Raw genomic sequence first — 15,415 nt, forward strand, 5'->3', positions numbered from 1 at the left:
GAAATTCAGGGGATCTCCTAAAACAGATGCCGAAGCCGCCAAAGCTCCAAATCAAAGCCGTTAAAAACGTGGCGGAGCAGGTTTCTACAGTGAGCGCTTCAGTGTTTTAACTTTTATGGACAGGACAATAAGGGGAAGCATGGGGATTTCCACTGGAAGTTTATCACCTATTATACGGAGGGCAAGGTGTGAAGGACACATTTCCTGGTTGACTTACTACTAACCCTATAAAACTTAGAATGTGTATTAAAAACTTACATAAAAATGTGCAAAACAAGCATAAGCACCAGGGAGAATAGGAATCGGATATAGACAAAATAAATCAGATGTTCCTATAGGATGATACGTTCAAATTACAGAATTTTGGCACTGGCAATCTCTGCATTCAGCACAGCTGAGCTCCTTTTCATGTGTGCTGTGCTTTAAAGGGGTACTTCCGTGGAAATTTTTTTTTTTTTTTTTTTTAAATCAACTGGTGCCAGAAAGTTAAACAGATTTGTAAATCACTTCTATTAAAAAAATCTTAATCCTTCCAGTACTTTTTAGGGTCTGTATACTAAAGAGAAATCCAAAAAAGAAATGCATTTCTTCTAATGTCATGACCACAGTGCTCTCTCTGCTGACCTCTGCTGTCCATTTTAGGAACTGTCCAGAGTAGGAGAAAATCCCCATAGCAAACATATGCTGCTCTGGACAGTTCCTAAAATGGACAGCAGAGAGCACTGTGGTCATGACATCAGAGGAAATGCATTTCTTTTTTGGATTTCTCTTTAGTATACAGCCCCTAAAAAGTACTCGAAGGATTAAGATTTTTTTTTTTAATAGAAGTGATTTACAAATCTGTTTAACTTTCTGGCACCAGTTGATTTAAAAAAAAAAAAAAAAAAAAGTTTTCCCACGGGAGTACTCCTTTAAACTACAATTCCCTGCAGGAAGGTCCCATATGATCAGTCCAGCACTCCGGAGTATAGTATAAAATATAATCCTTTATTATAATCCATAGAGATAAAATCAGTGCAGATAAAAACCGCTGACGCGTTTCGTATAACCTTTGTCAAGGCATAGAGAAAAGGAACCTTTGGTACGAATAAATAACACCAAAGAGCAAAGAATGATGTCCAGCGCGACTCCCATAAAACGTAGCTTTTATTGCATAATATTCCACAGGTACATGGACACGGTAGACGTAGGTGACGCGTTCCGGCTCGTCAAAGAGCCTTAGTCATACAGTATGACTAAGGCTCTTTGACGAGCCGAAACGCGTCACCTATGTCTACCGTGTCCATGTACCTGTGGAATATTGTGCAATAAAAGCTACGTTTTATGGGAGTTGCGCTGGACATCATTCTTTGCTCTTTGATCTACTAATCAGTGCAGTCCACACTGGTCCGTGCGCTGCAGGACAGGGAGGTGAGCTGAATGTCTACACACTGAATAAATAACACCGTACACCTGTGGACCATCGTCTATCACAACTTGTAAGAGTACAGTGATCCCTCAACATACAATAGTTTCAACATACAATGTCTTTTCTGGACCCCTGTAAGTTGAAACCAGACTCAACATACAATACTACAGACAGTCCAGATCTGTGAAACGTGTCTATAGCTGGAAGATCTGACCAATCAGAATGAGCATTCACTGGTAAAACACCTGTATTACTGAAGTGTATGCACTGACAGAGTCTGGTAGCGCCCCCTACAGTACAGGGAGGTATTACATGTTCTGTACACTTTACCTTTCCCAGGGTTACTTGCTCCTTTGAGCACCAGGTGAGGGCGGCTCCATGTTACTTTTTTAGGACATTGTGTGTACTGTACAGGACCCTGAAGAAGCATCTGTCCTCTACATAGACCAGTGTTTCCCAAGCAGGGTGCCCCCAGCTGTTGCAAAACTACAACTCCCAGCATGCCCGGAAATGTCCTCCAAAAAAAAACACATAATAGCAGAACCCCCCCCAAAAAAAAAAAAAAAAAAAACGCAAACCAAAAAAATTGCAAAACATGCAAGAAATGCAGTAAGAAATAATATATGGTATAAACCACGTCTCTTGTCATTGCATAAGTTAAAGAGGTTATCCAGGAAAAAACTTTTATATATATCAACTGGCTCCAGAAAGTTAAACAGATTTGTAAATTACTTCTATTAAAAAATCTTAATCCTTTCAGTACTTATGAGCTTCTGAAGTTAAGGTTGTTCTTTTCTGTCTAAATCCTCTCTGATGACACGTGTCTCGGGAAATGCCCAGTTTAGAAGCAAATCCCCATAGCAAACCTCTTCTAAACTGGGCATTTCCCGAGACAGGTGTCAGAGAGGATTTAGACAGAAAAGAACAACCTCAACTTCAGAAGCTCATAAGTACTGAAAGGATTAAGATTTTTTAATATAAGTAATTTACAAATCTGTTTAACTTTCTGGAGCCAGTTGATACATATAAAAAAAAGTTTTTTTCCTGGAATACCCCTTTAATATCTGAATATCTAACTCAAATTGAAATGTATATAATGTATATAGATGAAATACACTCTGGTTTCAAAAGCAGGACCCCCACAATCCAACATCTTGATAAGATGTTTTCAGTGAAGTACCCCTTTAATTCTGTGTTAAAGGGGTACTCCACCTGAAAACATTTTTTTTTTATCAACTGGTGCCAGAAAGTTAAACAGATTTGTAAATGACTTCTATTTAAAAATCTTAATCCTTCCAGTACTTATCAGCTGCTGTATACTACAGAGGAAGTTCCTTTCTTTTTGAATTTCCTTTCTGTCACGACCACAGTGCTCCCTGCTGACACCTCTGTCCATGTCAGGAACTGTCCAGAGGTGGAGCAAATCCTCATAGCAAACCTCTTCTGCTCTGGACAGTTCCTGACATGGACAGAGGTGTCAGCAGAGAGCAAGCACTGTGGTCAGGCAGAAAGGAAATTCAAAAAGAAAAGAACTTCCTCTGTAGTATACAGCAGCTGATAAGTACTGGAAGGATTAAGATTTTTTTTTAAATAGAAGTCATTTACAAATCTGTTTAACTTTCTGGCCCCAGTTGATTTAAAATAAAAGGTTTTCCAGTGGAGTACCCCTTTAACAATATGAAGGCCTTAGCCTGCAAATCTTCCGAGTATGACACACAATGCCGGATGCCTCCTACACCACGAGCCCGCCACATAAAAGCCTCTACTGTAGCGCTCGTTCAGTGGCCGCACTTGAGTTTGCCGTGAAGTTTGTCACAAGCAGCTCTGGACGGCGGCACAAGGAGGGTTTGTTGTGGATGTAGAATTTCGCATGAGAAACAGGAAGAGCGAGAATGCCATCATATGCCTGCGATCGAGCGAGATAAAGAATTCATGTTTCATCTCAATAAGGGCCAACAAAGGAAAGCTATATTTTGATAAATAGAGCCATCTAGAGAAAAATGATTGCCACTCGACGCGTTTCTACTGATACAAAGGCCGCAGTCAAAGGGCTCGCCAGCTGTTGAAATGCTAAAGACTATTAGGCTAAGGGGCCCTGAAAAGCTTTCTGTGCAGAAAACACCACAGATACTTCAGCCAGCTTGAGGGAAAGAAGGCTTCTTTTTAGGGACGCACAAATTGGCAGAACATTTACATTTTTAGCCGGAGAAGAGAATGTAACCCTTATAAAGGCTAAGTATGACCCCCAAGTGTGTTTTCTGCAGAGTTAACATTTACAGAAATCCGAGGGTCATATATACGACTCCTCAGAGAAGAGGGCGCAGTCTCAAGGCTGCTGGAAAGTTGCTCTCCTCCATAAAGCTTAGAGACTAGCTCGCCAAACTGAGGACCTCTAGATGTTGCAAAACTACAACTCCCAACATGCCCAGACAGCCAATGGCCCAATGTTTATTATTAACAACATATACAATGACTGTCTCAGGTTTTAACAGGTTGCAGTGCGGCTCGAGACATTACATCACTAGTCAGGTGTTCAGGGGAAGCTCGTCTTTGCTTCAATGGGTGGTGCAACTGCTGGGTGGGAGGGAGATCATTCTGCAGTGAATTGTAGGTTTACAATAGCTGGAGGCACCCTGGGCAGAAAACACTGGTCTATTGCACAAGTGTGTTTCAATGGGTGGGGTGGCTTATCTGTAGGAGGAAGAAAAATGAACTTACAAACAAGGAATTATGGGACATGTGGTTGGAGGGAGGGAACTCCAACAGGGACTAGCCAGTTCACAAAAAGATAGCCACAGCGTTATGTTGACTTTAGTTCCAAGACCAGCATGGATCCTTCCTAAACCTGTCCATTACTGTCTGGCAGGTAAGTACTAAAAATACCTTATGGTGGAGAACCCCTTTAAGCATACTTCAGAAGACTACAGACGATCAAGATGCCTTTAGCACAAAAGAGGGAGAGAAAGAAAAAAAAAGTGTGCCCTTTATGACTAAGTAACAAGAATGTACAACTGGTTTTAGGGTAAACAAAATGAATGCGGTAACATATGCCGAATAAAATGTCCATCTGCTTCGACTCACAAGCCAAATGGAAGTTACCGTATCTTGGAGTCAGGACTCTGGCATAAGACCATGTCATGGAGTATAACCTAGCAGACCAACAGTCTCTATTATCTACCGTACGAGACAAAAAGAGGAGGGGTGCAGCTTTCTACATGACCCCTGCGGCTGATGTTTCCTATGAGCAGTCATAGAGTAAGGTGTAAAGAAGAGGGGCTAGATCTAAGGAAATAGGGCTCCATCTTCTTCTTGGCAATTCTGTATGTATATATATATATATATATATATATATATATATATATATATATATATACACACACACACACACACATACACACATACACACACATTTACATACATACTTGTTTATAGAGATGGTAGGAAGAAAGATGAGATGGCACTACTGAAGATGAGGTCATGCAAAATACAGGGGGAATGTCCTGAGCGGGGAATAGTAACGTCCGGAGAGCAGGGGGTGCAAGATGCATTAGAAATGGAGACATCTGCATTAAATGCACGGAGAAAGAATTCACATCTGCACTCACCTGGGTACAACTATTTCATCATCATCATCCTGTAAAGGAAAGCCGGCCTGGTGGGATCGGGAAAAGGAGCGCAACAGCCGAAGCTGTGCGGGTGGGTGGCAAACAGCTGGTTTTTGCCGCAAAACCAGCTGTTGGCCGCCCACCCACACAGCTCCGGCTGTTGCGCTCCTTTTCCCGATCCCACCAGGCCGGCTTTCCTTTACATGATAATGATGAAATAAAAGTGAATTTGTACCCAGGTGAGTGCAGATGTGAATTCTTTCTCCGTGCATACATACATGTTTATTCCAGGCATGGATTTACCATGGATTTACCAACCACATTTGCTGGAAGTTTGTTCCGAGCATCTACTACTGACATTGCTTCAGTTTTCTCTCCCCAACCGTCTCAGATTATGAGGCCCTAGTAAAACTGAAAGGTTTAACTAAGGCTTAATGCATATGATCCTAATCCCCATCATATGTTAGCTATAGACTATTCTTGGTCCATACTGTAACGTTCACATGCATTCCGCTTTATACAGAAGCAAGCAAAGACAAAGTCATGGTGTGCTTTACTGCCTGCCATATCATAGACGTCTATGTGCTTTACGGGGCACGCAGAGTGCCTATGGCCCTACAACAGGCAAGGAGAGACAGGAAAGGAGTCTGAAAAGAGAAGAAAGAAGCCTTTTTCACTTTATTATAGGGCTGGGCGGTATACCGGTTCATACCGAATACCGAAATTTTTGTGCTGCACGATGTGAATTTTAACCCATACTGCAATACCGGTTAGGCCCCTCCCCCTCGGGAATGAATGAATCGGCCCAGCACTGCGCTGTCCCCACATCTGGGAACTAATCCTATGTGACCTGCGAGTGCTGTTCTGCCCCCCAATTAATTATTAGCCCAGCCCAGCGCTGTCCCCATCAGGGTACTACTCACGTCACCCGCAAGCGCTGCCCTCCTCATCCTGTTTGTTGCGGCCGTCGGCGCTGACACTCTATACCAGTGGTCTCCAACCTGCGGACCTCCAGATGTTGCAAAACTACAACTCCCAGCATGCCCGGACAGCCGTTGATCCGCAGGTTGGAGACCACTGCTCTATACTGTGCGATATCCCTATGCCCGTGCTGCAAAAAATAAACAAAAAAAACTTTAAACTCACCTCCCGTTGGTCCGGTACCGGCCTCACTTGTTTCCTAGGGAATGGAATGTCGGACAGCTGTCAGCCTATCACCAGCCGCAGCGATGTTCCGCCTCGGCCGGTGATAGGCTGAGCCCACTGTCATGTAAGAAGCCGGCTTCTTACATGACAGTGGGCTCAGCCTATCACTGGCCGGGGCGGAACATCGCTGCGGCTGGTGATAGGCTGATGGCTGTCCGACGTTTCCATCCCCAGCGTAAGACTGACGTAGGTGCGTTAAAGTTTATTTTGTTTACCTTTTGCAGCCCGGGCATAGGGATACCGCACAGTATAGAGTGCCAGCACCGGCAGCCGCAACAAACAGGACGAGGAGGGCAGCGCATGCGGGTGACATGTGTGAGTATTTACCCCGATGGGGATGTGGGCTGCTGATTAATAAGGGGGGTGGGGGGGGGGTGGGGGTAGGAAATATTGTTATATACCGCGGAACCGCCAAAAGTTTAAAAAATACCGTGATACACACATTTGGTCATACCGCCCAGCCCTACGTTACTATCAGTTTATTCAAATGTATTACAATTTAAAAAGGGGAATTCTTACAGATCTCATCAAAAGGATTACTGGAAGCCCTAATGCTGGGAACCCCAACAATTACTAGAATGGGGGGGACTGAATGAAGGTGAAGTCACAATACAGGGGCAGTCATTCTATTCAAAATCTCGGGGACTGACAAGAAGGGGCAGCGCAATTGCTCAACCATTGCTCCTTTTAAAAGGGGTTTTCTGGCAATCATAACATACTGTCAGTATGGGATATCAATAGCTAATCAGTGGGGGGAGGTCCAACAATAACCCCCCTTCCCCTCCCCAACCCCACCGCTCAGTTGATTGTCCAAGTGATGGCATTGGCATACACCGTGAACTAAGCAAGAAGCAGATAGCGCTGTACATTTTGTAGTGGTCATGCCAGGTTACTGCAGCTCAGCTCCAGAGTTGTCGGTTTCCGTGTCCGTTCTCTAGTGCCACGGTTCTAGCAAAAAACTGACTGATGAAGGGGTCAGGTGTAAAAACCCCAACGACTATACATGGCCTATCCTGAATCATGAACCCCCCCTAAAACTCCTACTCCCTACAATAGTGCAACATGATGAAGCAGGGAGTGATTAGTGGTGGTCCCAGAGATCAAGCGATCAATGTCAATTATGGGAAACTCCGCATAATTACTAGCATAATATACGTAACTCTTTTTTATTAAATTTACAGAAGTATGGTGTAAACCAATTGATATATCCGGCCTATTATATCATAATATTAGGCTTCATGTGGTAAAACGGTAGGGTTGAAAAACATGCGATAATCTCCATTTTTACATCATTCTTATCTTCTGCGATACGGGGGGGAAAAAAAAATCCCTTGTATGATTTAGACAAAAGCTTTTAACTCAACACATAATTGCATCAAAATTACAATAATTGTCCCAATTAAAATAATCCTGAATGAACAGTTTGTCATCTTAATGTTCGGATGGTTTATAGAAGGATCTACTTAATTAGCTCAAATTACTTCCCAGTGTTGGTATCAAATGTCATTTGTTAAAAGTTGAACGATTTAGAAAATAATTTAACCAAGCAATTTCACAAAACACCAAGAAGTAACGTTTCCCTTTTTCAGCTGAATAAAGCAAGCAGATGTGTCATCAAATTACTATAAAAACAAATGAGGCTTTTTATGGAAAAAATAAATTTTACTACTTGCAAAGAAGAAAAAAAAAAAAAACAACACACCATTTTCCAATTGTTTTACCAAATCTGAAATTTCTTAATAATAAAATAAGTGCGTATCATTTATCTCCTGCTGTTATTACCGTGCTGTAAATACAAGACGTTCCCTGCCCCCCCCCCACGCACACAGAGGACGCCGCTATTGGGAAGAGGCATAGGATCGTACCCTCCTTAATGGCTGCCGTACACAGAATCAGGTAATGGCGCTGTACGTCCTGGGCTGCAGCTGGGCCATTTGTGTACATTACAAAGTACTCGACTAAAAATGGAAGCATTAACCATCCGTCGCTATTAAACCTAACAGGACGCAGGCTTTATATTCTCCGGGTCCATGTGGGAAATTGGTTCGGAATGGCCGTGTTTATTTCATAGCTGTATGTTTTGTCAGATGTGCTTGGCCGAGCTGCTGGAGGAATAAAGGCGAACGTGGCTGTCCAGTCACCCAGAAAACACTGGGCCCGCGTGCCACGCTTGACGGTCCAGCAGCAGGGAACAGACGGGAAGACTTACTCAATTGTCACCATAAGTCCGCTTGCTCATTCCCTACACTGGAAGGAAAACATTCTCTTAAAGGGAATCGGTCAGCTGCCATTCATGTTCCGAACGGCAGACACTGTTAGATGGCTGTTAGGACAAGAAGACACATGGTACCTTTCATATAGGTCTGTACTTCCATAATTTGGAAGAAAGCTTTTATTCTCTGGTGCCAAGTGTCGAAGAGGAAAGGGCTGGTATGCCTCCTAGCTCCTCCTCTAATCCTGTCTGATTGACAGTCAACTGGAAGCCAAGCCCTATTTCCAAATCTTGTTCCTGTGCGGTGCATACAGATTGACAGTCAGCTGGAAGCCAAGCCCTGCGCAGAATCTAGCAGGGAGAGGGATGGAGGTGGGAACCAGGAGGCTTTCCGGCCTTCAGCACTTCAGGAAATTGGGAACGCCTCTTTTACACTTGGCACCAGAAAATATGGGAATATATGAAGGACAGACAGATATATGAAGGTGTCATGTGTCTCCTAGCTTATAAAGTGTCCACAGTTAGGAACGTGAAATGCAGCTAGCAGATTCCCTCTAATATCTCACTTGGGCTACTTTATATTGTGCTTGACTTAAAGGGGTACTCCGCTGCACGCTGGAGCCGGGAGCTTGTGACTTCATAGCCCCACCCCCTCAATGCAAGTCTATGGGAGGGGGCGTGGCAGTTGCCACGCCCCCTCCCATAGACTTGCATTGAAAGGGCGGGGCGTGATGTCATGAGTGGGTGGTGCTATGACATCACAAGCTCCCGGCGCCAGTGTTTGGAACAGTTTGTTCCAAACGCTGAGCAGCGGAGTACCCCTTTAAGCACAATGACACATCATTTGTCATTTTAGTTTCAGTGGTGCCGATATGTGAGTCAATACAGTGGTAATCTTCAGAGCTGTGCATCAGGACCTCTTCTAGATAAAATGATGTCATCATTTCTTCATAATGAAAGTATTACAAATAGATTTTATATATTTTTTTTATTTTTTTTTTTTATCATGGTAGCCATTCAATGCCCCATTCCTTTCGCTTTCACTGCTTGGGAGACATTTTCCACTAGTATATGCTCTAGCAGTACCTCCTCTTAGGCACCTTTCACAACATGTTTTTTTTTGCACTATATTTAACGCATATCTCGGGAAAGCTGCGAACAGAAATGAGAAGACTTTGTGGAATCAGAATCTAATGAATTGGCCACTGATTAGTTTAGTCTTGAAAAAGTTGTTCTGCTTTCCAAGTGCTCTGATTCTTTGGTAAAGTCTGAATTGACACTCTGAACCCAGAAAGTAGAATTACTTCAAGTACCCCTCTTCTTCATTCACCCATACCCCTTCCCTTCACATTCTTGGTTGAACTTGATGGACATTTTTTTTCAACCGTACTTTCTATGTAACTATATAACTATGTAAGACTAAACCAATCAGAGACCGATCTTCGGTAAATCTTACTGTAGATTCCCTAAACCCAACTGGTGAAATACAAACTAAATTGGTCCATAGGGGGTAAATTTTTAGCTAAAGTATGGAACAGTATAATAGACTACACTACTCCGTACCTTGGTATCTTTTAGGGTACTTCGCATGTGAGGGAACTACAGCGGGTTCGAGCCACAGATACCGGATATGGGGCAAAAATTAGCCGACTGGAGTCACCGTTTGACTCCAGTCGGCTCATTGAAATGTATTAGATACGGGTCGGGTCTGGCTGTGATACGGGAGTGCCAGGTTTTTGCTCCCCCCAACCGTATCCGGTTCCCGTGTGAACCCAGCCTAAATCTAATACCATATCAGCCTATGGGTCACAGACAACACAAGCATCAGTGGCAGGCATCCAACTACATCAACAGCTTTATAGCATATGGGTGATGGATCCATTAAGAGTAATGCAGCCATTGAAAACTTATCCCCTATCAGCAGGATAAGTGATTATTGTCTGATTGCGGGGGCTCCGACTGCTGGGACCCGCAATCTCCTATATGGGGCCCCGACTCTGCGCGGCTAATGCTCGTGTTGTTGACCTCACATTCAGCTCTATGGGTAAGGCACGAATGCTGCATGTCTGCCTCTCCTGTAGAGATACATGGAGGGGGCATGTCGGGCCGTGGCCCCGTACAGGAGATTGCGGGGCGTCTGCAGATAGGGGGATAAGTGTTTTATGGCTGCACTACTCCTTTATACAAACTCCTAATGATATCCATCACCCCCTAGGCTATAACTGATTCCATTACCTCGTAAGCTTCTACAAGACAGATTAGTTCGGGTATGTTCACACTGGGTAATTTGAGCGGAATTTCCTTGTGCGGAACTGCGCGTCAGAAATTTGCGCGGTGAACATTACCACTTGTGTGAATGGGTCTTCCACGGACCCGTTCAGACTAGCGGAATTTCAGCGGCAGAGAATTCCATCGTTAAAATTGATCCGCACAAAGAATGAACCAGTTCATTAATTGCGCGGAATTCCGCGAGCACTTCATTGCCGCCAGTGTGAACCCAGTGTGAACATACCCTTAAGTGATTCCATATTAGTCTAGGGGTGTTGGAGGGCACCACAGTAAGGGCCGCTGCTTGTCCGCAGTCCTCCACTCGGTCTCGTAGAGAGGGGGTCTCCAATTGGACACCAAAACATATCGTGTCCATATGAACGGATGAATGTAGTCCTGATTAGATAACTCCCTAATATTGGTGGCATGTCTTCGGCACATCAACACTAGCAGGTTTTACGTAAAAAGACGTCAGAAACTGGCTAAATAAAGGTGCGAGGTTTCCAGAAAGAGGTCCTCTCTAGGGACGTCCATCATGAACACATTGGTAGTAGAAGCGGAGGACAACAAGTTCAGGAAGGAGTTTGGAAACACGGGAAGAAGAACGACGAAGAACAAGACACTAAGCCTAGATATTGTTATATTCTCAGACTTTATTAAAGAAAAGGCGCAAGCTGATCCTTATTTCCCGGTTGTTGTCGTCTCTATAGATTTCTTTGGTGATAGACTTTCCCAGATCATTTCAGACTTCAGATCAGCTTATGTATCCCTTCTCGACATTCACTTCGTGGGTGTCTAAAGGCCTTGAGACAGTGGTTTCTATTATGCAACTATGTTGTTCTAGTAGGCAAGAATTCCTCGGACTGAGTGACCGGTGACGGCCGGTACAGGGACAGTCCGAGGACAACCACAAACATGAGGTTTTATAGAAATATGCAGGACAAACATGTGCTATTTATAAAGATGTGTTTATTGTGCTTAGAGACATCTATCACTAAGAAGCGTAAATCAGGGTCCATCATGGTGTAGAAAGTCATCTAGTCCTGTAGCGTCCAACCTATGGCTTTTCAGATGTTGCAAAACTACAACTCTCAGCATGCCCAGACAGCCAACGGCTGTCTGGGCATGCTGAGAGTTGTAGTTTTGCAACAGCTGGGCAGTCGCAAGTTGGACAACCTTGAATTCTAGTCTAATACCTAAAGGGGTACTCCCCTGGTAAACATTTTCATTTAAATCAACTGGTGCCAGAAAATTAAAACAGGTTTGTAAATTACTTCTATTAAAAAATCTTAATCCTTCCAGTACTTATCAGCAGCTGTATACTGCAGAGGGTGTTCTTTCTTTTTTTTGAATTTCCTTTCTGCCTGTCCACAGTGCTCTCTGCTGACACCTCTGTCCATTTTAGGAACTGTTTGGATAGGTTTGCTATGGGGATTTGCTCCTGCTCTGGACAGTTCCTAAAATGGACAGAAGTGTCAGCAAAGAGCACTGTGGTCAGGCAGAACGGAAATTCAACAAGAAAAGAACTGACAAGTGCTGGAAGAATTAAGATTTTTAAATAGGAGTAATTGACAAATCTGTTTAACTTTCTGGCCCCACTTGATTTAAAAAAAATAATAATAAATAAATAAATAAATAAATAAATGCTTTCCAGGGGAGTACCCCTTTAAAGGAGTACTTTGTACCCCTTTAAAAACGTACATCCCCTATCCTAAGGATAGGGGACAAGTGTCAGATCGCAGTCTCCCAATCTCTCTAAGGAGCACCGGCAGTCTGCAGGAAGGTGGCGTGTTCAACCACCGGAGGAAGAGAGGAATACACAACTTCCTGTCAGTGATAAATCAAGCAAAAAACATGTTGAAGCCAGTGTAATATGTGATAACACTATATATAGAAGAAGATGATGAATATTGATGAGCGGGCGGTGCGAATGGGACCCAGGAACAGCTGAATGGATTGTGGGTAAGGAATAAATAGTTTTACTCAGGATCACCCCGTATATTCAGGTGAGTGGGGTTGATCCATCTGTCAGTTTCTTTTTAAATAAAACGATCATGCAAGAGATTATATATATATATATATATATATATATATATATATATATATATAATCTTGCGATGATATATATATATTTTTTTTACAAGGTTGACATCCATCCTTTTGAACGGGGGCGTCCCATTGGACTCTATTATAGTCAATGGGGTCCGTTGGGCGTTGTTGTTTTTCAGAGGGAGTAGCAGGGAGAAAAAGATGGCGCACGCTGTATTTTTTTTCTCCCGCTATTTTCCCCGGCAGCCCCGATGACCGTCACACTACCATGTTATAACAGTAGAGTGAAAGAGGCCTAAGAAATCTAAGCATGCATACGTGTAGACTGAATGGCGCATACATCTGTACTGATGATCCTAACACTCATCACGGTCATCCAGATCCTAATCCAACAAGAAGGGCAGCAAAGTGCTATAAATCTGTCCCATATAAAAAGCTCATACAATCAGCAGTATTCGGCTCGGTTCACACCACGTTTTTGCGATACAGTTCCCACATCAGGTTTTTGATGAAAAACGAATTCCTCAAAATTTTTATCCGTATATGGTTAAAAATCGTACACAGTTTGAAAAATGATGTCCGGTTGCATCAATTTTTTAAGAAAAAAACATACGTTTTTAACTTTTCATTCCATTATGAATAAAGTGGGGATTGACCGATATCGTTTTTTTTTTTAGGGCCAAAACCAATATCCTGTGGAGGTTAGGGCCGATAGCCGATAACTTATACCAATATTCCGGTATAAGTTAACGGCTATTTAACCCCCCCCCCCTCCGGCGACACCGCTGCAGATCATTGATTTAAAGCGGGCGCTTTAAATCAATGAACTGTAGCGGCTTTTGCGGGGCCAGAGACCGCCGCCGCCACCCGTTTCTCGCCCCCGTATAGCTTGTTTTACATCGCATACTATATTATGGCACTGTCCGCTCCTTGTCTGCTCGCAGGGCAGAATACAGCCCATCACTAAGGCACCATACATTGCCATGAAGACCCAAGGAATAAAATGTATTGTAACAGAATACCAGTGAGAACATGCAGTATCATTGGGAATAAACATTTCGGCATCAGTAGGAACCTATTATGGTCTCCCTGTCTTTTTAGCCCTTGCCCCTATATGAATGTACACAGGACCTTACAATTCCCCATATACCCAGCAGGGATGTTTGAGAAGCATCTTATCATAAGGACAATCCCATTTAAATGTTGTAAATGTTAAAGGGGTACTCCGGTGAAAAAAACTTTTATTTCTTTTAAATCAACTGGTGCCAGAAAGTTAAACAGATTTGTAAATTACTTCTATTAAAAAAATCTTAATCCCTCCTGTAATTATTAGCTGCTGAATACTACAGTGGAAATTCTTTTCCGTTTGAAACACAGAGCTCTCTGCTGACATCACGAGCACAGTGCTCTCTGCTGACATCTCTGTCCAGAGTAAAAGGAAATCCCCATAGCAAACATATGCTGCTCTGGACAGTTCCTAAAATGGACAGATATGTCAGCAGAGAGCACTGTGCTCGTGATGTCAGCAGAGAGCTCTGTGCTTGTGATGTCAGCAGACAGTTCTGTGTTTCAAACGGAAAAGAATTTCCGCTGTAGTATTCAGCAGCTAATAAGTACAGGAAGGGTTAAGATTTTTTAATAGAAGTACCTAATTTAGAAATCTGTTTAACTTTCTGGCACCAGTTGATTTAAAAAAAAAAAAGTTTTTCACCGGAGTACCCCTTTAAAGCTTGCAAATGTTGTTCTAACATTAGGGCAGTGTTTCCCAACCAGGGTGCCTCCAGCTGTTGCAAAACTACAACTCTCAGCATGCCCGGACAGCCTTTGGCTGTCCGGGCATGCTGGGAGTTGTAGTTTTGCAACAACTGGCGGCACCATGGTTGGGAAACACTGTATTAGGGCATCAAGAGCTGCACTCCTGAATAGGACCTCCGGGCAGATGCTTTATCTATTGGTGTTGGTTTCGGATTGTGAGCTGAAAGAGAGGTTATAAGATTTATCTGCAAACTATTGATACGTTCCCAAGTGTTTCTCCTGCAGGACAAGGATGCAGAGAGTAAAAGGGCAGGGACAGCGCGGGTAAAAGATATAGTCATGGCAGGAGTTAACTATCCACTTTAAACATGGTTGTTTCCTATCTGCTCCGTGCAAGAGGCGAGGAGAACAGCAGACCTGCACAGACGGAGACTTTATATTTATTTATTTCACTAATACCTCTCAGGCCCGAAATCCACAAGAAAATCCCAGCTAAACCTCTTATTCACTCATTAAAGTAACTCACAGGGATATTGAGATTCCAGGGAGCCCCAGCAACCGTGCATGAAGAGGGTCAGTGTGACCCGTGCACCGTCCAAACTATCCCAAGAATGAAAAGCATGTGTATATATGGCTGTATATCCAGCTCCCGTTGGGTTCAATACTAGCTTAAAAATCAACAAACTTTGCTTAAATTAATAGTACAGGCAAAAGTAAGAAACTTTGTATTACAGCTCATTCTCTTTTCTAAACTCAATCACAAAAACAGCTCAAGTTCCTCATGAGAGAGGAGACAGACTATTATCTCACTGAGGAATCAAGTTACATGCTGCCCATAGAAGTCTACAAAGAGGGGGAGCTGCACCGTGAGACAGAGAAAAGGGAGAAAGAGAGAAACTGCTAAACGCTCTA

General features: G+C 43.2%; 1 protein-coding gene across 5 annotated transcripts in view; it reads right to left on the minus strand.

Moving 5' to 3' along the window:
* The window catches only part of KIDINS220 (kinase D interacting substrate 220), a 188,457-nt gene that overhangs the window by 76,457 nt on the left and 96,585 nt on the right, over positions 1-15,415 (minus strand). The window contains exon 23 of one of the 5 annotated variants that reach the window (XM_056564136.1): positions 11,439-11,502. The exons of the other annotated variants lie outside the window; for them this stretch is intronic. Within the exon in view, the coding sequence (XP_056420111.1) occupies positions 11,454-11,502 (49 nt within the window). The 3' untranslated portion in view covers positions 11,439-11,453. Of the gene's footprint in view, positions 1-11,438; positions 11,503-15,415 lie in introns of those variants that run through there. 5 annotated transcript variants of the gene reach the window in all.

Source organism: Hyla sarda, chromosome 3 (genome assembly GCF_029499605.1).
Source record: "Hyla sarda isolate aHylSar1 chromosome 3, aHylSar1.hap1, whole genome shotgun sequence".
NCBI lineage: Eukaryota > Metazoa > Chordata > Amphibia > Anura > Hylidae > Hyla > Hyla sarda.